Consider the following 25,313-nt stretch of genomic DNA (forward strand, 5'->3'; position numbering starts at 1 on the left):
AACCAGAGTTTTAAATATGCTCCACATCACAACCCTGCTATTGTACTCAGTATCTAATTTTATAAAGCCCAAGATCCCATATGATTTATTGACTATACTCTTGATTTGTCCTTCCACATTCAAAAATCTATTCGCATGAATACCAAATTCTGCCTGTTCATGTACATTCTATGGATTTAGTAGCAAACTCTATATTGCCTCTCCTATCAAACCGCCAAAATGCATCACCTTGCACTTCTCTGTATTGAATGTCAGCTTCTGCATGCCACCGTATTAGTGTCCTGTTGCAGTCAGTCAGTATAATCCTCACAGTTTGTCACGCCCCTAAGTTTGGTATCATCAGCAAGTTTTGAAATTTTGCACTGTATTTCCAATATCCAAGTCATTTATATAAATCACAGGAATCAGCGGCCTGAGCACTGACCTTGTGGAATACCATTGTCATCCATCCCGAAAAACAGCCATTTATCACAACATGCTGCTTTCTGTGTATCAAAGCCGATACTGGACCTCTTATTCCATCGCCTCAGTTTTGTTAACTGGTTTTTTTTATGTCGCTCATTGTCACTCATTTTCTTAAAATTTATATAGCCAACAACCACTCAATTCCTCCTTTATTTGTTTCTAGTATTTCATCAAAATGTTCAGCTGTACACAATATGCTTTTAAGAAATGCTTAATCAACACAAAAAGCTACTTTTTTATAACCTGATTGCTGTCTCTAAAAGTATTTGCACCACTGATTGTAAACTCATGAATTTGTGAATTCTGTAATCTCCTTACAAGCTTTCCTAAACAAGGGAGTCTATCCTCCAATGAACGCTCGACATATCAAGTGAAATTGAACGATTAATGGCAGGTCTTTCCACCACCTTCAATCCACACTTCTCTCAGCAAAGCAAAATGCAAGTTATCTGGACCAGGAAACTTTTCCACTCACTGTACAGCTAGACTTCCCACCATTCCCTGCTTATCAGTTTACATCCGATCTCTAATCTTTATTGTTTCCACTTCTGTCAATATCCTGTTAATGTTCTCTTTCTTGGTGAACACATAAACATAGAGTATTTATTAAGTATCCTAACTTTGCCCTCTCAGTACATCCCAATAGATCACAACCAACTTACCATTTATGTACCCAGAGTTTTCTAGGTCTATCTAATATTAATTGTTGTTTTCTTATTTACTCTTTGCCGACCTTATCTTACTCTCAACCATCTATATTTATCGTGCTCTTGCTTAAAGAAGAGGCATGTTTCATCACCTTATCTATCTCCCTCTTTGTCCAAATACCCCTATGATTTCTTCGACCTTTGTGAAAATGTATCTTAGCATCACTTGAAAGCTATAGTCCTTAAAGATCTCCCAATATTTTGTATCAGATTTTTATATTTTCCTGTCTAGCTTTGGTTCCATTTTGCCTGACAACTATACCTTTTCATCCTATTGGTTAGCCCTATGTACATTAGATTGTCCCAGACATTTCTGCATTTCTAAACCAAATTTTATTTGAAATTCTCCAGCAATGCTCTATCCTAATTGATGAAGAACAATCTGTACTTGTCAAGGGACTCATTTTAAAAATGGCTCCCCCTGCTTTCAGTTTACTCCTAATGTTATCTCAATTGGGATAATGTTAGCAATCGGCCAGGCTGATTTAGAAATGTGGCGGCGGGGTCCAGGTTCTGAGTGTATTGGTGCAACAGGGCTGGGGTCCTCGACTGAGGAGTAAATAACCTGATGTTTGGATGATTTAAACAGTAGGCCGGATGGATTGAAAAGGCAGGTGTCGGGACCAGAGACGAGAGTCGGCATGGTTCTGCTTGCTGCTCTACAATGTTTACTCCATCCGCATTTCGCTGTGCAGAGTCCGGCTGCTTACCATTGTGTTTTCTTTCTTTCTTTCGCTCTCTCTCTCTCTCTCTCTCTCTCTCTCTCTCTCTTTCTTTTCTCTCTGCACATTTGCAGTTTGTCAGTTTTTTAAAAATGTGTTCTTCTGAGTTTCGTGTTTTGTGGCTGGCTGTAAGGAAAGGAATCTCAAGGTTGTATAATGAATATATCCATACTTTGATAATAAATGTACTTTGAACTTTTGAATCTTGACATTTGGGTCATTATTGTTCCCCAGTATTATCACTCTATGGATCTTGCACATCACCTTAATTACACTGCAGACTTCCCGTTCTACCTTCCTCTTGTTATTTAGAGGTGTGCGGAATTCTCCTATTAGTATGTTTCTAAACCTTAATAAATCCAGTTCTGACCACATCCCTGATCGAGGATATCCTCCCTTTCCAACACTAAATACCTTTTGTAAATAGAACCACCACTCCTCCTCCTTTTTTTCATTCCCCTTTTTTAATGAATATAACATGCCCAATCACTTTTGGTTTTAAGCACATTTCCTTTCTTCCCAAATGCTGTTTGTGCATTTTTCTCATTCAAAACACTGTGTGTTTACATACCTGTATTCTAAACTTGGTGTGCCCCTTTTCAGTGAGATTTTTTACCTCCTCCTCTTGTTCCATTCAATATTCTCTCTTCAAGAGACCACATAAATTCCCAACTGACATATGGATTGAGATTCCTGAATTTATGAACATGCACCATTAAATAATTGAGATTCCTTGATCAGGATTGGGATAACAATAAGTGTAAGGTCCCTTGAACATTGAAGCAATGGTATAACAGTGTCAGGACAGTCCCAATCCATTGTGAGGAGCAAGATTATCAAGAAGAGAGTGTATCATATCTCTTTTACTGTTACGCCTTGCCAGCTCTCTGAAAGAGACTGCTCCCACTTTTTCAAGAGGAACAATAATGAACTGAATTGATAAGAGTAGACAGGATTATCCTTTTCCCTTCTTACAGAAGAACCAAAAGTTCAGAATCAGAATCAGGTTTAATATCACCAGCATATGTTGTGAATTTTTTTAAATTTTGTGGCAGCAGTACAATGCAATGCATAATAGTAAAGAAAAAACTGTGAATTACTATGAATATATAAATATATATTAAATAGTTAAGTTATATGTCCATTCAGAAATCGCATCCCAGTTTGAATGCTCCATAACTAAAACTGAGAACGAGATTTATTAAGAGTAAATTCAAAACTATTTTATACGAGGTAGTGGGAATGTGGAATGCATAGAAAGGCAAAACAATTGACTTGTTTAAAAGGAAGGTGCTCAAATCGAGTAAAATGGAGAAAACAATGGGAATTGTGACTAAAACTTATCTATTCGGCCAATTAAGAGAATAGAACTCAATGGATTGAATGCCCATTCCTCTTCCTTTCATAAATTAGCTTAATATTGGTGTTGCCTGTTTTAGGGATTGTGTGGATGATTTAGAATTCATTGTATTGTAAGTGCTGATGGGTAGGAATTTATTCCTCACCTGCCTCACTGGCGCATTGGGCAGCAACCTTGCCGTTTCTGTAGCGCTCGTCTGTTTTACAACCCCAAGTTGCTAGCTTGTAGCTCAACCCGGCATGGATGAAAAGCATACAGGGAGCCAGCTGGATTCAAACCCGATACCCCTTGTCCTGAAGTCAGGTGCAGGTGACACTACTCCACTGGCCAGCTGGTTTTAAGCATGCTTTATTATGACTGTATTCTGCCTCTTCTTTTTTTTTTTCTCTTTTTTTTTAAAAACACTCGCTTCTCTCAAACTCCAACTCTGCCTGCCACTCGCCGCACTGCCAGACTGGGTACGCCCCGCCTCTCCGCTCTCCGAGCTTCCAATCGGCCCGCGCTGCCGGGCCTCGCACCTCTCCCTTTGTATTCTGCCTCTTGAGTTAATTCCATTGTAACTAAGCAGGTGAATGACTGAAGCAGAGTAAAACAGGATGAAAACTGCAGATGCTGGAAAGCTGAAACAAAATCAGAAATTGCTGGGCTGAAAGAGGGTACGACCATATCCAAAGGGAGTGTCTATCCCGTTGTTATAAGTTTATTGAATGGTTCCCTAGTACGATGAGGTAGACTCATCCTCAACATACAATCTACTTACACTTTTTCTGCCTGCAGTACACATTCTTTGTAACTGTAACATTTTATTCTGACTATGTTATTGTTTTACCTTTCTCCTACCTCAACGCACTGTTGATCAGTATGAACAAACAGTATACGTTTTTCCCCTGCACCTCAGTACATGTGAAAATAATAAACCAATTTACCAATTTAATTTGGGCGGTTCAAAAGTCACGAGGTTATGTTGTAACTTTCAAAACTCTGTTTAGGCCACATCTGGAGTATTGCATATAGTTCTGGTGGCTCTGCTATAGGAAGGATGTTGAGGCTTTGGCAAGAGTGCAGGATGCTGCCTGGTTTAGAGCAGTTATTTTCTTTGGAGTGGCAGTGTCAGAGGGGAGATCTGATAGAGGTTTATAAGATTATGAGAGGTATAAATAGAGTAGACAGCAAGTATTTTTCTCCCCAAGGTAGAAATATCTAATACCAGAGGGCATGCATTGAAGATGAGAGGAGGTAGATTCAAAAGGAATGTGAGAGGTGTTCTTTTACTCAGAGTGTGATGGATGCCTGGAATGTGCTGCCTAGTACGGTGGTAGAGGCACATACATGAGGGGCTTTTAAGAGACATTTGGATAGGCATGTGGGTGTAAGGAAGATGGAGGGATATGAACATTGTGTAGGTAGGAGGAATTAGCATTTTTGATTTCCTTTTTAGCTGGTTCGGTGCAACATAGTATCTGTAGAAAGAGAAGCAGTTAATAATTTGGGTTTATGGCCATTTATTGGCATATTTTGATACCACAGTTTAGCATTTGTGATGAGGAGTACATATCAATGCAAAAAATTAAGTGAAAAATCTTATTTAAGACTTGAAACCTCATTTCAAGTTTACTGCTCCCATATGCTAACAATTACTTTCATGGAGGAGGGTTATTTGTAAGAGAGGTCACTCATGATCTTTTGTATCATTTTCACATCAATAACAGAATCACAATAAGGTTATTATTACTGAGATTTTCCATGAAAATTGTTGTTTTATGCCAGCAGTACAGTTATAAGTCACAAACATAAATAAATAGATAGATAAATAGTGCGAAAGAGAAATAGAGAGAATAACATTGACAATGCTACCACAGCATCTTCACGTTTCATCCCTGTAGTCTCATAGATTTAGTAAAATCACCCACAGAACAAGCAGCATAAATTGAATTGTTCGCCTGGAGGAATACTACATAGTGTTTCAATCTATGGTTTTAAATGACAATTCTAAACCAGATGAAGTTCATTGTTGTGATTTGTGAAGTACTATTCTCTTCATTCCCAGAGATATATTATTCTATGTGGATGCCACATTTTTGGCTGTTGCCTTATTCTGAAGATTTAGGTTATGCAGATGGGTGTGAATCAGGCACACACAAAGCAGATATAGTATAAGATGCCGCCATGGTGATGTAACAATTCATTCACACTGTCTGTGCTGCTTACAGTGGTCTTTCATTTCAATTTATTGAATCCCAAGTAATTCCACGTTCTCTTGCCTAGGTGAATAAGGTCTAAGCAAATCAACAGAAAGAACTACTTAAGTTTACATTATCCTCCAAACACAGAAAAGCAGAACGTAGAAAGAAGTTTGAGTATTCTGTTAGGAAGGTGTGTCAGAGGCCTCCCAATATATAACGAGTCTCTACATCCCTATGCCTGAGTGCTTCCTATTGAATATATCAACTATTATTCCACTGTTACATTGTCTATACAGCAGACAAAATTTTATTATTCAGTTCTGGTAGGTTTTAACTCCTTGTGAGCCTCTTCAAACCATTCCTCTTCTGATCACAATCTTTGGATTCCTTTCTCCCTCATGTATTCTTCTAATTATCCCATAATTACACCTACAGTATGGTATTTGTGTCAACAATTCCTTGTATTGACAACTTCGACATTTTCACCTCTTCAGGTAAAGAAAGTTCACCTGAAGTTCTTATTTTTTAATAGTAATTTTGCACTCCCCAGGATTGAAACATTTTCTCCTTGGTTATCAAAATACCTTAAAATCTTCAAACTGGTCACTTTGCACCCTTCTTTAAAGAATACTTCTCAGCCTTCATCCTTTCCCATTAAATGTGTACTCTCAAATCTGACATCATTCCTCTGAAAAGAACAATCTGCTGCAGAAACTCAGAGGGTGGAGCAGTTTCGTTGGGAGGAAAGAAATTGTTGACTTTTTGGAAACTCTGCCTGATGCCAAGTTTCGATCCAAAATGTCGACAATTCCTTTTCTCCCACTGCATGATCTGCTGAGTTCCCCGATGCAAAGTTCAGAATCAGGCTTGTTATCACTGACTCATGTCATGAAATGTTTTGTAGCTCATAAAACTTACTATAAGATACAAAAACCCAGTTAATAGTGCAATAAATAAATAAAAAAGATACTGTTCATGGACCATTCAGGAATCTAATGATGAATGGGAAGAACTTGTTCCTAAAACTCTGAGTGTAAGTATTCAGTTTCCCCATACCACCCCCCCCCATGATAATAATGAAAAGAAGATGTGTCCTTAATGATGGATGCTGCTTTCTTGAGTCATCGTGATGGTACGAAAGGTTGTGTGTGTGTGTGTGTGTGTGTGTGTGTGTGTGCTAATAGAGGTAGATTTGACCCAAAATGTGGACAGTTCCTTTCCTCCCATAAATGCTGTTCAATCTGCTGATTTTCTCCAGCAAATTCAAGTATCTGCTGTCTCTTGTGCCTCTATTATTCTTCTGAATCTTTTTTATTTCTTTTCTATTGCTTCCACGTGATCTTCTTATGAAATATCCATCAGAACAATGTTTAATTGAATTTATCATGAGTTTAACATGAATTTATCTTCTCCACTTTTCAATTTTATTCCTCCAGTTATAAAACTCAATGATTTGTTCATTATTTCTGTCAGACCTGCATCACTTTTATCAACAGATTATAAATTTCTAACCCATTTAGATTTTTATTACCGGAAGAGCCACATTTGAACAGGGATGGCACGGTAGCATACTGGTTAGCACAACGCTTTACAGTACAGGCAACACAAATCCACTTCCCAAGGCTGCCTCTAAGGTGTTTGTACATTCACCCTGTAACCACATAGGTTTCCTCCCACAGTCCAAAGACATTCTGGTTGGTAGATTAATTGATCATTGTCCCGTGATTAGGCTAGAATTAAATTGGGGGATTGCTGGGTGGAATGGCTCAAAGGAACTATTCTGCGTTGTATCTCAGTAAATAAATAAATAGAAGACTGTTCTTCCAGACAAAATGTACTTCATCACACTTCAATTCTGTAATAATACATACTGATTCTGTTAACTCAGCAGTGTCTTCTGGTATTATGTGTTACGCAGTCACTTCCATTCTCCTAAAATTTAGAGTCGAGATGTACTTTCAAAAAATTGTAAATTGTGAATGTTTACTTGTATACATTGATAAACTCATACTATGTTGTGATAAAAACAGGCTTAAAAAGATTAGTATAGAGGAACTGTACTGTGCCCATCAGCCTCGAGTGAGACTACCAAATAGGTTATACATTCCTCAGCAGCATTCCCTTGGCTTTAATCTAACACTGAAGCTGGCATAGTTTCTGAGAACTCAATGGCATATGAAAATGTTACATTATCACAGTACATGTTTCGAAATTGCCTATTCCTTTTGAAGTTAATCCAGATGGAATCACAGAATGGTTGCAGCACACAAGAAGGCCATTCAGCCTGTCGCATTCATATCAACTCCAGAGAAGAGCATTGCATTCATTATCATGATCCGCTCCTGTTAGACTGAGATAACTTATCTTTTATTCTTTCTTACTTTTCTTCTAATATTTGCATATTTGTGCACTTATAATTCCACTGTGACACTGTAATTTCCTTTGGGACCAATAAAGTATCTATCCATCTATCTTCTCAACAGTTCACTACATTTTCATGTTTTGTACTATCATCATATTTGGAAATTGTGCTTTGGTGCCTGGGTCCAAATTTCTGATCTATTTTATTGAAAGCAGTAGTCCTAGTTAAGATCTCTGTCAAACTAGTAACAACTCCTGAGGCGTTCCACTGTATGTCTCCCTCCAGTCTGAAAATCCTAGTCACCTGCATTGTCTGCAGTGCAACCTCTTTCTTCCACAGTATGTTGACCAGAACTGAAAACAGCACTCCACCTGTGGTCCAATTAACATCTTATATTGTTGTGTTGTAACATCTCTGCTCTTGCATTCAATACCTGGCAAATGAAGTCAAGTAAGCCATATCTCTTTTTAACCGCCTCATCAACCTGTCCTACTGCCTTCTGGGAAGTTTGGACACGTACACCAAAATTATTTCCATTCTTTATGTGCACCTCCCCTTATTAATCCTCCCAACACATCACTTGATGTTTTACAGGATTAAATTCTGCTCTTCTGACCAGCTCATCAACATTATTAACATGCTCGTTATTAACAATAACACCAGTTTTTTGTGTTTATCTGAAAATTGCTGACTTTTATGTTCGTGTTCAGGTTGTTAATGATTTAACAGTCAGCAAAGTTCCTGGCTACAATCCCTGTCGTGCACTGCTGGTCACAGGATTACAATCGCAAACACTATTCTTGACTGATATTCTCTGCCACCTATCAACAAGCCAGATGTTGATCCAAAGTGCCCGAGATCCCACATTTTTTAGATAGAACAAAATTAGGAGAAAGTACAATGGTGCTTGCATTTCAAACTCATCTTCCAGCCAAAGGCCATATTGAAGTCAATGGAGACTACATCAACTGGACTACCCTGAAAAACACATTTAGTTATTTCTTCAAAGAAATTCTATGAAATGAGTCTTAACAAAGCAACACTGACTATTCTTGATTAACTCTGTTTCGATGTGCAGGTTAATCATATTCTTTTCCAACACTTTCCCGAACCTGATGGACTCAACAGACAGTTATTACCTGGTTTACTCCTGCTGCCCTTCTGAAGCAAAGGTTCAGCATTTAGTAGTAACAATCCCTCAAACAAACACACTTGGGTGAAATCCATATTGGTCACACTGAGAACATATAAACAGCAGACAGACAGCGCACAAAGTCAGGCTTGAACCCAGGTCTGTGGTGCTGTGAGGCAACAGCTTTAATAGTTGTGACACTGCCCAGTACTGTCAATGCAGGTGTGATGGCTTGAAACACGTACAAGCAAATGGCCAAGGTATAATTGTCTTGAGGGAGGAAATCCAGAAGCTGCCTTATGGATAACGTGTCTGTGCATCCACTCTTGCTGTGGATGACTTAGAGCAGAGGAGGTATGGAAACGAATCAGAAGCATCGATCCTTCAGAGTTGAATGCTGATCTGAGTGTTCGTAGTTACCAGTGGAGTCAGTATATTTACATAGTGAAGAGTAAGAACGACAACAAAGGACTAAAACACTGACAATGAAAGGTAAATCTACGTTATCAATTTTGGTAGAAGATCCAAAAGTAGATATATCGTTATTGCTTATGTTATCAGGCATTAAAAGAAATAGGTTTAAGTCTCTGTTGGTAGAGCAAATGATAGTACAAGCCCCTAAAATTTCAAAATCTGAGGTCGTTGGTCAAGTAGGTACTGCTGAGACACAATAATACTTTGCACATGTTGTATGTAATTTGAGACTAGAACCCCTTTGTGTGATTATGTTCAATCTACTTCTGGTTATAAGGTCCTTGATACCTTTTATCACCTTTCTTTTGATAAGTGTTTCAAAACTCAAACTTGTATGCTTGACTATAATCCTGATTCAACTCAGCTTGTTTGTTACTTGTTTCAGTATGTTGTCAAATGGTTTCAGTCTTATGTCTTGCTTGTTAAATGTATTTGACAGAGATTAATACATAGTTATGCATTGTCAGCTTCATGACATGGATCTCAGCTGCCACTCTGAACCTGTGGAGCAGAATATTAAGAACAAATCATACTATTTCATTTCAAGGGAGAAACTTATTTCTGAGCCCTGTTGTTCCTTTCAGGTGGCTGCTGGGGCTGATCATTGATTGCTTGAGTAACAGGTTAAATGAATACATTGTACATTCATAGTCAGTTGTGGAATGCATCACTCCAAATTTTCTTTGGTATGGAGGACCTGATCTCAGAGGCCCAGTAAATCCCAATAGAAACGTATGGAATTTCCTATGGTGTTTGCACGCCAATTTTGCTGTTTTATTTTTAAGATTAGGTTTTGTGTACACTTCACCACTTGAGGGAATCCAGCACAGAGTGCAGCTGGGAAATGGCCAGTGGAGTTCAGCCAGTGAGTTTGAGACTTCCATGTTCACACTGGAGCCCCAAAGCTTGGCATTTATGCTGAGAAGTGCAGGTGGTTTCATTCAGATTTGCCGGCAAAAGAGAACAAGATTTAGGTCATTGTTGCCTGCAGTTATGTACTGAAACTCTTCCTGATTATTGCTTCAATAATTACAAGACTGTACTGTTCTAAGGTGAATCCATTTTAATGCTGAAATATTTGACATTACATGAATGCAAACCACAATCACAAGGTCTACCTTTTCTTGGTTAACTTGTATCCAGCAAAATAACCACAGTCTTGTGTGGAAAATTTGGTTTTCTACCAGTAACTGACCACTTCCCTATAACAAATAGAACACAGGCAGTTTTTTTTAAAATCGTATGCCTCAGTGCAATCTGTCCATATAGAATTCAGATATCTAAGAAAGTTTAAAATAGTGTTATTCCAAAACGTTTGAACAAATGGAAGGTACTAATTCTGATCTTAATGTTGCCTTAGATTGATGGTGCCTGCAATAAGACAGCAAGCAACAGGAGTTTACAGATTACCATACACTTTGATTTTTTTTCTCCCAGGAAGCATGTATGTTTTCATTGAGATATACAGTTACTTGTCCATTTGTTCCTCCCCAATAATCTCCCTCCAGCAAGTGGAAGAAGTGCTACACTTGCCCTTTCACCTTCTCCCTCACCTCCATTCAGAGCCCCAAACAGTCCTTCCTGGAGAGGCAACAATTCACGTGAAAATTTGTTTAGGTCATCTGTATCCAGTGCTCCTGGTGCAGCCTCCTCTACATCGGCGAGACCCAATGTAGGTTGGGGGACTGCTTTGTTGAACACATTCATTTTATCCACAACAAGCAGGATTTCCCGGTGGCCAGTCACTTTAATTCCCATTCCCGCTCTGACGTGTCAGTCCATGGCATCCTCTGCTGCCACGATGAAGCCACTCTCAGGATGGAGAAGCAATATTTCATTCCATCTGGCAACCGTTCAACCTAATGGCATGAACATTGATTTCTCTAAATTCCAGTAATGATTCCCCCTCCCCCTCCTCCCTTCTGTTCACCATTTACCTCTTCTTTTCTTCTCACCTGCCTATCATCTCCCCTGGTGCCCTTCCCTTTCTCCCATGGTCCACTCTCTTCTCATATCAGAAACCTCCTTCTCCAGCCCTTTACCTTTTCCACCTATCACCCCACAGCTTCTTATTTCATTCCGCCCTCCTCCACCCGTCTGGCTTCACATATCACTTTCTAGCTTGTACTCCTTCCTTTTCCTCACCTTCTTATTCTGGACTTTTCCCCTTTCCTGTCCTGGAGAAGGGTCTCAGCCCAAAACGTCCACTGTTTATTCATTTCCATGAATGCAGCCTGACCTGCTGAGTTCCTTCACCATTTTACACGTGTTACTAAGGTCACTTTTTTTTTGTATTAACTAAAATTCTTTACTTTGCTAGGTTGGAAGCTGTTCACTGTGGTTGCCACCCACTGTGCCCTAAAGCGTTAGTCTATCCGGAGATCTTTCCAGGTAAGTTACTTGAATGGACATATTTTTGTTTACGAAACTGATGCGGAGCCAGCGTTGTTTCATCTTCTACCAGTTCTATGACCCACCACATTTCTTCCCTCTCCACTACTACCAAGGCAGTTCCTGAAAGAGGGAAGAAACAACATGAATTACATACAACACTCAGTTCTACTGGTGATTCACAGGAGTAAGAGATGTATTAAATTTAACAGTCAGCTGTAAAAAGAAAAATTAATACAAATTAGTGGTCAAAGTTTTAAGCGTGCGAGAATAGAGTGACAGAGATGTTTGTAGAAGTCATTCAAGACCTTCAAAGTTCAAAAGTTCCAAGTAAATTTATTATCAAAGTATGTATATGCCACCATATGCCTGAGATTCATTTTTTGCAAGTATTCACAGTATAACAAAGGAATACAATGGATACAATGAAAAGAAACTACACATAAAAACTGACAATGTGCAGAAGGAGATAAACTGTGCAAATACACAAAATACGTGAGTAAATAAATAAAAATACTGAGAACATGAGTTGTAGAGTCCTTGGAACTGAGTCCATAGGTTGAGGAATCAGTTCAGTGGTGAGGTGAGTGAAATCATCCATGCTGGTTCAGGAGCTTGATGGTTGAAGGGTAATCACTCTTCCTGACCTTGTGGACCAGACTGCTGAAAATAATCAGCTGAAACCAACAATGGCTTAATTATAACAGAAAATGTTGGAAATATTCAGTACTTCAAGCAGCATCTGTGGAAAGAGAGGCAGAGTTAACATTTAAAATAAAAGGCCCCTTGTCAGAACAAAGAGCTCCAGCACAAATTACTTTTGCTGAATTCCTGACTAAATGCTATACACATTGTATTTTTACATTAATCTACAATCTTTAATTTTATGAGCAAAGTTTCATTATGTTTACTTTTACAACCGCTATTTATGATGATCTTCAATCTGACACATTAACTCTGTGCAATACACACAAAACACTGGAGGAACTCGGCAGGCCAGGCAGCATCTACGGAAAAGAGTACAGTCGGCATTTTGGGCCGAGCCTCTTCGGCAGGATTTTTCCATAGACGCTGTCTGGCCTGCTGAGTTCCTCCTGCACTTTGTGTGTGTTGCTCAGATTTCCAGAATCTGCAGATTTTCTCTTGTTTTGTGATTGGACATTAACTCTGTCTTTTCCAGAACAGGTGTCTCCTGACCTGAGTTTTTCCAGCATTTTCTGTAATTCTTTAAAGATTTCCAACAGGTGTTAGATATTTTCAAAAGATGTGCTATAACTGGTTTTCAAAAAGGCACAACTGGATGAGAGCTGGAGTAATATGGAAGGTCAATGCCATGGAGAGATTTGAAAACAAGCCTGAGAATATTAAGTTTGGGCTATTGCCAGACTGGAAGCCAGTGTGGGTCAGTTTACATAAGAAGTTGGAAAAATGGCTATGGAAACAAACTCTCAAATCAACTCTTACCAATTTTTTGGTGACCAAATTTATTCCAAAAGACAACATGGATCAAAGAAACTCACTTCAATATGATGTGATCGCAGCTGCAGGCAAGATCTAGTCTGCTTCTCTTAAAGGTGACTAGAATCTGTACACATTGCACCAGGCCTCAGTGCATTGTGGATTCATGGTTTAGTTAGGGATTATGACCGAAGAATATGGCACAAAAGCAAAGATTAACCATTTTTAAAACTGAAAATTATGAAGAAAAGCATGAAAAATATAGAATTTTAAGAAGCTTTAGCCATGCAAAGATAAAAGATCCTAAGAAGAAAATATATCCAAAGTATTTTTCCTCTATTGCATGATTTTTACGGATTTATGTTTATTTATAAGGACAACATGTAAATGATCTATTGATTATCAAAAAAAGAATAACATTTATCTAAGTGGTTGGGATTCGATGGTGATCTAAAATCTGTGTACATGGTTTCTTATCCTTCACAACATAATTGTATTCCATATAGTAATTCTGTTCTCCACTTGTAAAGAAAAACAATATAAAAACATATGATTTGTAATAATGTAGATTTTACATTGTAAGTCTGCATCTAAGCAATGTAATCTCTTGCTGATGTCAGGCTCCTCCCAGTATATTTACTTACCCTAAGTATATATCCTGCTTGCCTCAATTAAATGAGCTGTCCTTACGTTTACATTAATTGTTCAGTTATAGCAAGTGGGAAAAAGTTATATATTTTAACTACTCTCTGGGTAAAGAGCTTTTGCCTGAATTCTATATTGGCTTCATAGAAGCTTTATCAGATTTATTACAAACATGCAAGAGATTCTGCAGATGCTGGAAATCCAGGCCAACACATACAAAATGCTCAAGGAACTTCAGCAGGTCAGGCAGCATCTATGGAGAGGAGTAAAGAGCCAACGTTTTGGGTGGAGACCTTTCATCAAGACTCAAACAGATTGTTTTAATTTATTTATGTTTCTGACACTGCCCAGAAGAAGGCAATGACAAACTACTTCTATAGAAAAATTTGCCAGGAACAATCATAGTCATGGAAAGAGCATGATCGCTCACGTCATACGACATGGCACATAAGAAACAAATGACACTTCAGAAGCAATAGCTTTTTTGAGTGCAGGAATTTCTGTTTGAGCAGTTGCAGATTATAGAGAGCTGCAAAACCTTCAATCTCCGTAGACGAAGTTAAAAGAAAAAAAATGGTGTTGGTTAGAGATTACAAGATTCTTCCATCTAGCAAGTTTGTATTGGGCTTAATCCAATATATACTGCTCCTTTTGCACAACAAACCTGCCAAACTTTACACTGTAGTTTCACCTTCAAACCCTCAACTCTTTTAAGTAGTTGGTCTGATGCCATCGTGAATCCAGACACAGAGTAAACTGTAGCCAAATACCAAGCCAGGATATTATTCCCACGATAATTCATTTAGCTTGGCATCTTAGTGGACCAGTGAGTTAATTTTGATGATGCTGTCTAAAGCCTGTCCAAAAAAGCACAGTGCAGGGACTTCTTTGTTGGAGACATCTTGTCCATCGTTATTATATTGCTGCAAATACCGCTGAGCAGAAGTGGATTGGAGGAAGACTCAGCTGTGCTTTTGACTGTGATTGACCCTGTCCTTGATATGAAGTTGCAGGCTGAGAAATAGTACAACAGTTAACTATTTAAAACATTCCCTTATATGAGAGGCTTCAATTGATCTCGTACATGACCTAGATAAATTGCATTAAATTTACATTCTGCTTTTACCATATTCATTTTAATGCATCTGATGTCTCAACCTTGCGTTGTCCAATCCCATACCATAATAATAATGCCATCATCAGACACAGAAGCAGAGTTGGACAATTTGGCCTATCAGTCTGCTCTGTCATTCAATCATGACTAATTGATTTTCCTTCTTAACTCCATTCCCCTTCCTTCTCCCCACACCTTTGATGTCCTCACTAATTAAGAACCTATCAAACTCCGCTTTAACTGTACTCAATGACTTGGCTTCCATGGCCTCCACACCCATCCATGGCAATGAATTCCACATATTCACCACTCTCTGACTAAAGAAATTTCTCTTCACCTCTGTTCTAAAGGAACATCCTTCCATATTGATTCTAGTTTCTCCCACTTTTGAAACATTCTTTCCATGCCCACTCTATCTAGTCCTTTCAATATTCAGTAAGTGTCCATGAGATCCCCTCTCATTCTTCTAAAATCTAATGGGTATTGGCCCAGAGTCGTTAAAGGTTAACTCTTTCATTAGCAGGATCGTTCTTCTAAACTTTCTCTGGACCCTCTCCAATGCCAATCCAGCACATCCTTTTTTAAATGTGGGGCTTTAAACTACTCACAATACTTCAAAAAATACTCCAGGTCAAGCATGGTGGGAATAAAGGAAAAGCTAAACATCTTACAAATTGTTTTACTTTAGTTTAATGTCTTAATTAATTTGCTCTATTTAATATGTGAAAGATTTTTTCTTTATTAATTCACTTTGTCATTTTCTGTGATTTTTTTAAAGAAACATTTAAAAATAATGAAAACCTTTGACAGTTTTGAGAGAAAGCAAAGCTTCACACCATGTTGTTTACCAACGCATGGTCTCATAGTAATGCTGCCTGAGTCCTGATCACTCTGAAGCTTTGTCGCCTCACTGCATAGAAAGGGTCAGTTAGGTGCACCCCACGCGTTGTCTATCCCACAACACCTGCACATTAACAATCGGAAGGCAGTCTGGGTCCATCACCATCCAGCCATGATTAATCTAAACCACGTGGTATTTATCAATGAAGTAACCATTCTGTACAGGCTATTGTTCATAAAAAAAATCCATATGATTTATTAACAGAGATGTATCTCTACGCTACTGCTCAGCAGCTGTTTAAGAAGCTTCAGAATTTCTGCAAGAGGCCAGACCTTATAAGAAGGAAGCCTGTTGAGGTAACTTATTTAATTAATTAACACAGGAAAAACTACAGGGTGCATGCATGCATAGTTCATAAGATGCTGGAGAAACTCAGCAGGGCATCTACAGAAATGAATAAACAGTCAATGTTTCGGGCCAAGACCCTTCTGCCACAATATTGACTGTTTATTCATTTCTACAGATGTTGCCTGGCCTTCTGAGTTCCTCCAGCATTTTCTGTGTGTTGCTTCGGATTTCCAGCAACTGCAGAATCTCTGTGTTTCTGCATGAATAGTTGTCTATATTATCACTTGCTGAAGTACTGAATGTAATTTTTTTTTTAGCTTTGTAAGTGCAAAAGTTAGAAGCGATGCAAATATCTACAATACTCAGAAAATGATGCAACTCAAAATGCAACTTTGCACATTATGATTTGCAAAAAATTGAAATAAGCTTTGTCTTTAAAGGACGGAAGATGTGGATAATCATATGTAATGTTTAGTGAGATTAACAGACAAGGACTTTATTCTTTAGAAGGTAGAAGATCGAGGAGAGATTTGATAGAGCTATACAAAATTATGAGGGGTATAGACGGTAAATGCAAGCAGGCTTTTTCCACTGGGTTGGATGGGACTACAACTAGAGGTCGTAGGTTAAGGGTAAAAGGTTTAGGGGGAACAAGAGGAGCTGCTTCTTCACGCAGAGGGTTGTAAGAGTATGGAATGAGCTGCCAGTGCAAGTGGTGCATGCAAGCTCGATTACAACGTTGAAGAAAAGTTTCCATAGACACATGGATGATAGGGGTATGGAGGGTGATGGTCCCAGTGCGGTTCAATGAGAGTAGACAGTTTAAATGGCTCGACACAGACTAGATGGGCTGAAGGGCCTATTCCTGTGCTGTACTTTGCTATGATTCTAATGAATAAGAAAACCAATGGTATGGGCACTCCAAGAATGGGGATTGGCTGATTCGAAAGAAATTATCAACGACAATAAATGTTTCAAACACTGGCTGCATTTTACGCAGTTCAGACACTGACAGTGTGTGAAACGAAATCCACTTCGCCTTTATTGTAGGTTCTCAAACCCATGGAATTGAGGTTTTCTAAAAGGATTATGAACATACCCATGTTTTCAAATGTTTAGCTAAGCTGACTAATCCATCGCAAAATTAGTATGGACACCTAACAGCTAATAGGTTAACCAAAGGGCTCGTTTGACTTGCCATATTTATAAATTAAGTCTGGTAACATCAGCTTATTACAATAGATGTAACAGATAAAAATATCTTGAAGGATGTCTGGAAAATTCAAAGAAAGTACTAAAATATTTAAATGTCAAAAATGCTTTATATTACTGATGAAATGTTATGTATTGAATATGAATACAGTACCAAAATTAGATTCTCAGAAGTCTCTGTAGAAATCTTACTTTTTTGATTAGCATCCAGTGCAAAATAAACCCCAGCATCAATGATACAGGATTTTCAAAAATAAATAACCTTCCCCACTAAAATAAAGATATCCAACTGGTTAAATAATAAATGAACTAATTGAATCGGGAATTGACATTCAGATGCTGGACATGCATGTTAATATTCTGAGTCTTTAGATTCTTATAATACTTTAAATATGCTTTGGGAATGATAGTTCCACTAGACTCTGATGGGGAATAAAGAGATGTAGTATGATAGTTAAGTACTGTTCTACACAATACGATTGCTTGGTACAACATATCTTTCAATATTTATGCTGTATTAAAACCCAGTTTGTATGTTAGAATACTAAATATTAAGGTGAATTTACTGTGCCTTATATAATTATGAATCTAAATTTGCTTCTGTTATTTTCTGGCATCATATGGAGTCCTGTTGAGTTTTAACCGCATGTGTAAGATATAATAAGACATCTAGAAAACTAATTTCAAAATTCAAACTGGATTCCCAAAGGGAATTTCTCTTCAGAAGAATATTGTCTTGGCTAAAGTCGAGGGAACTGGATAACCAACCAGCTTAAACGGAAGTGCATTTTCGAATATCATTTAGTATTTTATTAACTAAAACATCTGCACCGTTAATTATTGACAGCTTTTTACTAGTCTATCACTCTAATTTCAAGTAACCATTTAAATGAAAGTTTAACATTAAAAAATCCCATTAGTTTAACTCTGCAAAATGGTAAGCCCCTGTCATTTAGGTCAAAAATGTGCGAAACAAAAACTCAATTTAACACACAATTTCAAACTCATTATCTTTCAATGTCTATTAACTTGGCAATGGTTCAGATGCCAGCTCATAATACTTAAGAATGCTGAGTGCACAGTTCCTCAGTCCCTCATCATTCCTGCATGCTGCATACTGCACATTCTTCTGGATAAATTTGAGCTTTAAAAGGGAAATTGTTGTCAACTTTCCAGCTGCATCCAGTATTTGAACTTTTCTAATTCAATAACAGTGCTCTTGCATTTTTTTTTTATTTAAGCTACTTCCCCGAATGAATGATTTAGTCAATTGTTTCGTACAGCATTTCCAGTAATAGGTCTCTCTTTTGTGTACCTGCTTATCCTGCAACAGAATGTTAAACTCTGGCATTGAAGCATAAATGCGATTGACAGGAAGGTCACTGCGAACTGAATTTTTTGTTTTTATATGTCCTCGAAACATTTCCAATAGTGAGTGATGAAAGAGACTAATCATAACGACTCGGCAGTGCAGGGTGTTAGTATATTGTTTGGAACCTGTGTTAGAGGTAAACCCATATTGTTGGGTTGAAAGTCCCCCTACATGGTTTCTATGTAAATTTACTTTGGATAGTTTTAAAATAAACTGTGCTGAACATTTTTAGTAGCAGAAAGCTGTCCAAATTTTGAGTATATTAAGGTTAAGGATCACATGCCTGAGACATAACTGGGGTGATATCAGTGATGTTGCTGGAATCTACTTTTTATCATAGGAAACTCAGTTCAAGAATAATTCTAGAAGAATAACCCTGTGAGCTTTAGGAAAGGAGACATGTCAAATAAAGAATAATTGATTGATAGCAAATGTATTTTTCCTAATGATATGAGCTAGATATAGCAACAAAGAGTCCACCTAGAATGTTTCAACATATGCAAAACTCACAAAATACTGGAGGATCTCAGCAAGTCAGGCAGCATCTATAGAAATGAATAAATAGTTAATATTCTGAGCCGACACCCTTCATCAGGACTACATATGTCTTAACCTGTCATACTTCCCACTTTACTCAATCAATGGAACCTAATGAGAATGAGAAGATGCTTTGTTATTAACTCATTATGCCCTGATATATTAAGTGTACGTAGATTGTCAGTATGTATTCAAAAGATTTTTAACATCTAGTTATTAATTAAAAAGGATAGAACACAAAAAAATCTTTGTCAGAATCACAATCTGTGGTATTCTCTGTATTAGATAAATCAAATTGTTTATTTATGTTAAAACAAGCAATTTGGTGCTCTTCTGTTAGTTCTTAAAAGTTCACAGTTCTGTTGCTGCTGTGAAAGTTGGATTTTATGAAAAAGAACAGAGTTATAAGAACAGTCAGACATGGTACCCTTGATAAAGGAGTAGTTTGTTGTTCACCAATAAATTCTGGGGCCTCAAAGGTGAAGGCTGCTCAGTCCCCACTCCACACACCCAGCCCTTCTACTTTAGCACTGTGTGCTGCATTCTTGAAGTTTCTGTCTTTCAAATGAAAATGTTGAACAAAGGTTCTTACTTTTCTTTCGGTTGAACATAAAGGAGGCTGAGACGGTCAACATCTCAATCAAATGCTCCAAACGTAGTTGCTTAAGCAAGTAAAGACTCGTCTTAAACGCAAAGTTTTATTAATAAAAAACAATCTTAACACGATTCGCGATACTTTACCCAGACCACAGAACTGCCCAACATTCAATGCAGCTGGATAATAAACTGCCTGTCAAGCTCTCGCCGATCATGGAGAGAGTCTGTGGAAGAAATGGAAATGTTAAGCTGTTGTTTTATTCCATCAACTCAGTGTGACTTGGAATTTTACTATGCACATATAGTATGGTGTCCATGCCGAAAGGGTCTTTCTATGCTAAAACAAAAGAGCAGAAAAATATTCTATTCCCCAGTATTGACAGCACAGATTCACAATGTCTATTGCCCATCAAAGTATTTACTGAGGTTGAAGTTCTGGTAAGCGATTGAACCCAAAGGGCAGGAGTAAAAGCATTATTGACTATAATTCTCTAGTTATAGGAGCTAAAGTTTTTACCTTCACATTGAAGTTAGTGAATTTGATGATGTAATAATATCCTTGGGCTCTGAGCATTATTATTTATAAATCGCTCAATAATTTAATACTGTCAATCTCCAAGATGGTCAAATTTGTATACCGTTGCTCCTTGAAATACTGTTTGGGTAGTATGAAATCTTATTAAAGAACTGATACTTAAACTGTAGCCAAGGGGGAAAATAAATACTGACTGACATTTGCGAGATAGAAATGTTAAAGTGTTGTCCCTTAAAGTATAAGTAACCTGTGCATGCAATAATATATCCTGGATGACCTTTACAGCCCTAGTGGCTATATTTAACGCTTTCACTGATAGCTGAGCTTTGTCTTTTCCTTAATACCTATCTTTTTTCCCTCGTGTCTCCAGAAATACACTTAGTCATCCTTTTGAATGTAAGTCAAATCTGTGCCTACATAGGATCAGGCTTTGTTTTTACAACATGGACCATGATGACTGACTCCATAATAGACACTACACAAAATACTATGGATACTATAAATACACAGCAGCTCAGGCAGCATCTGTGGGAGGAAGACAGAGATATCCATTGCTTTAGGTTGACAGCCTGTTTTCATTTGTTTTCAACGTTAAAAATTGTCAATTAGAGTCATAGAAAAATATAGCACTGAAACAGGCCCTTCGGCCCATCTAATCCATGCCGAGCCATTTAAACTCCCTTCTCCCATCAGCCTGCACCCGGACCTTAGCCCTCCATACCCCTCCCATCTATGTACCTATCCAAACTTCTCTTAAATGTTGAAGTGGAGCTTGCATGTGACTCTTGTGCTGGCAGCTTGTTCCACTCTCCGACGATCCTCGAAGTGATGTCACTTCCCCTCATGTTCCCCTTAAACTTTTCACCTTTCACCCTTAACCCATGATCTCCAGTTGCAGTCCCGCCCAACCTCAATGAAAAAAGCCTGCTTGCATTTTACCCTATCTGTACCCCTCATAATATTGTATTAATGAGAAAACGATTGTAGATGAAAGGATTTTAAAATACTTGCCAAGTGGTTTGATGAATTAGATTTGTCTTTGATAGATTTTCATGATTCTACATTGTCACCGTTATGCCTGGATAGCTGCATTTGTTGCTACTTCAGAAAATATGAAGTCAGAGAGCCAAGGTGAGATGGCAAGAAGCGTGACAACAGGATACTGAGTAATATCAAGATAAATTATTTGATTTAGAGGTTTAGATCTAATTTTGGAAATTGGTTTCCTGTGGTTAACAACAAGCTATCTTCTGATTGAGAAAATTGATGTTAGCTGATCAGCTGATTTTATTGATCAGATGGTAATTTTGAAGGCTTTTATTTGTACTTTGGTGTTTGTATGTACCTGTGATTGGAAAATACAATAGGTCATGCAACTGGAGAGGGAGAAAGGTTATGATCATTACTCTATTTTGTAGCTTACACTAAGAATTGAACTGAATATTAAGGAATGATAACATAGAAAAGAACAGTCAGAAACATATACAGAGTATAACAATTGGAATATATTTCTGGCAAAGTTAATGACATCTAAAGTCTGTGCATAAGATTCGAGAAGCTGATAAATTTCAACCAAATTCTAGGATGCATTAAACACTTGAGCACACTCCAGGCTATTTTAATTCTCTCCTTTCAATACAACCCTCCATGTATTTTCTGATTCAAAGCATTCCTTTTGGTCTTCATATCTATAATTACCACAGGCTAAGGTTCAACATTATGACTTAGAATCATGTGACAGGAGGAGTGCGGCTTTACAAGATTATGACAACGGTGTGTTTCTATTGGGAAATAATATGTGTCCATATCAAAGAGAAGTAGGAAGTTTTAGATAGAATTAATGGGCTTTCTTTCATTAAATTATGACTTTTGTTTAGGTATAGAATATTAGATAATAGATGACTGTGAGTCCATTACAATGCAGTTGTTCAATCAAGTGCATCTCAGATGGTGCATTCAACTACCTGCTGCTTATTCTGTATTATTTATGATAGGGTACAGTTCAATTCTTTAAATTTTCAGACCTATGTACAATGGTACAGTATAAGCTCTGGTGAACTGGAAGGTTAATTAAGATCATTATAAGAAATCTGCAAATTTCTAGTGGATATATTTCCAATATCATATGTTATTGAGATTAAAAAGAATAAAACTAGGAAGGAATATTATTAGTACAACAGTAGGTAAGGATGATTTTAACATAGTTCATTTACATGCATCTTCAACAGTAATTACTGGTTTCACTTTCTCCTTTATTTTCCATTCTCCAATTGAAATAGGGTATTATTGATATCGAGCGGGAAAATCGAAGATCTTAGAAGTTAATTTCTAACATTAGAATACCCATGTAACATTTCATGTACTTTAATAAAGGAATAAAGGGACCAAGTCCTGAAATCATCAGTTAGTTGCACAGATATGTTTAGGATGCTCTCCCATATGTATCCAGAAATTGCTATAGTTGTCTTAATTCTTTTGTTACAGAGTTACTGCTGAGGGGTCCATATTGCTAACATCACTGGAGAGGTGTTCTCAATGGGTTCTGATGGTCATTTCAATTACATTGATTCTTGGATAATATGTGTTATCAATTGAAAGATAGCCTGAAGGGTTTTAGTGAGAAATAAATGGATTTTCTTGCATGAGGCTTTAAATATTGGGTTTTGAAGTAATTGAGTAATGGCCCACGTGACAATTTAGACCCATTCTATTTGTTTCACATCAACCCTAGAGAAACATCATTCTATCGTTCCAGCTCCAAAACAATTCTTGGCCTTAGTATGCTAAATGAATGTTGTAACTATGATCGGTCCAATTACCAATACTCACGAATTACAGTGGTGAGAGGAGGAATGACAACTTCCTAGATTTAACGAATGACACAAACATCCCAGGCACTTGTGGGAGCATTTTAAATTCACTTTTATCAGAATACACTACAGTATTGTTGTGTATTTCTTAATGCTAAGAACTTGTAGCCAGTATATTTTTTTCAATATCTCTTAAAAATAGAACAAAATTCCACTTTTGGGCCATCATGGAATAATTTGGACTTTTCCTTAAAAGGTACATAGAGGGTCTAACTTCTGAACAGAATCCTGAACAATGAATTTTTGGAGTTATTACTTAGCATGGAGCAAACACACCTTTGGAGGGATTTTTAAACTACAGAGCTATAATCTAGTAGACTGATTTCTAGTATGTTCTGTGATCAACCTGATAATATCTTTTCCAGGAACTGGTGTTAGGATATTTGACAAAGACTCTTGGCTTTATTTATAACATTTCTGATAATTTTTTGAGTACTATGAATGAAAGGTATTTTGACTTGACCTAATGAAGATGACTTTTCCATTTCATTTCCAACTATTACTAATTATCTTACTCATTAGCCTAGGAGAGTTTTATTTTTGCTATGATTCAGCTATATTAATAATCTATAGAAATGCAAAGACTAAAAGAGCATGGGAAGTGGCCATTTGACCCATTGAATCTCAGACAGTTAGTCTCTTCTGATAAGGAAAATTTAAATCACTCCAAAATATTTGCTGATTGAAGCCTTTCACTCTGCATAATTTGAAAACTCACATCATTGCTTAATTCTGACTCACACATCTTTAGAAAACTACTATCAATCTGCATCATAATTTGATACCATAATTGTTCTTCATGGCATCGTGGGTGAGATCATCAGAGTTATGACTGGTACTGTTTCATGATTATTCATTACATTAAGGGCATTAATTTTAGCATTTTCTTTGGATAGCATATGCTAGAATGGAACTTCCTTGGAATATATTATAAGATAAACTATGGTTTCCCTTTCAACTCAGTGTTTAATTTACTCATTTTGCATTGATTACATGATGAGAACTAACCCCCCCCCCCCCCGCCCTCCCTTTTAGCACATCCACAGGAACACACAGCTAGATATTAATAGCATTCTAGGAGATCAGGGAGACAACAAATGTATACAAAATGAGCATGCATTCAGAAAGAGACATGCATGATAACAATGGGAAATCTGTGCTGCACAGTCTTTTGGGTGAGTTGGAAGTGGGATTATTGTATTATATTTTATAATCTAAGGAATAATCGTGTGCTCACTGGAATTCAGAAGAATGAGGGGTGACCTCATTGAAACCTATGGAATGTTGAAAGGCCTCGAAAGAGTGGATGTGGAGAGGTTGTTTCCTATGGAGGGGGAGTCTAGGACCAGTGAACACAGCCTCAAAAGAGAGGGATGTCCAATTAGAACAGAGATGAGGAGGAATTTCTTTAGCCAGAGTGTGGTGAATCTGTGAAGTTTGTTGCCACAGGCGACTGTGGAGGCCAAGTCTTTATGTATATTTAAGACAGAAATTAATAGATTATGGATTAGTCAGGGCATGAAGGGATACAGGGAGAGAAGGTAGGAGATTGAAGCTGAGAGGAAAAGTGGATCAGCCGGTGGAGCAGTCTCGTGGGCCAAATGGCCTAATTCAGCTCTTATGGTCTCACGGGATATGTAGCCATAAAATATGCATATTCTAGTGATGAAGGTAGGAGGTATGGAAGGTGAAAGAGAAACCCCATTTTCCAATACACTCGCAAACTCACTTAATTTGAGGGTCCAAGAGACTTACAGTCATTCATATTGAGAGCAACACAATATAAGCAAGCTTATTTCCCCATTGCGCTCAGAACAATATGCTGAAGAATACATCTAGTTTGCAGAAAAGTTAAGCAATTTATAGCTGGTAAGTGAGTTTGATTTTTATTACCTAACATTATAAATCTGGCAAGGAAATAACATCCAATGAGATTGCAGACATTTCAACCACATTGTGAATATTGTTAGCCTAAATTCTGATGCAGC

At 37.6% G+C, this 25,313-nt stretch overlaps 1 protein-coding gene across 7 annotated transcripts in view; it reads left to right on the top strand.

Moving 5' to 3' along the window:
* Window positions 1–25,313, top strand: part of gtdc1 (glycosyltransferase-like domain containing 1) — a 369,108-nt gene that overhangs the window by 332,043 nt on the left and 11,752 nt on the right. For all 7 annotated transcript variants that reach the window (XM_063048614.1, XM_063048619.1, XM_063048618.1 and 4 more), the window contains 2 exons: window positions 11,726–11,796; window positions 16,119–16,210. In XM_063048614.1, coding sequence (XP_062904684.1) covers window positions 11,726–11,796; window positions 16,119–16,210 — 163 coding nt within the window. The remainder of the gene's footprint in view (window positions 1–11,725; window positions 11,797–16,118; window positions 16,211–25,313) is intronic.

This window comes from Mobula hypostoma, chromosome 5, assembly GCF_963921235.1.
Source record: "Mobula hypostoma chromosome 5, sMobHyp1.1, whole genome shotgun sequence".
NCBI lineage: Eukaryota > Metazoa > Chordata > Chondrichthyes > Myliobatiformes > Myliobatidae > Mobula > Mobula hypostoma.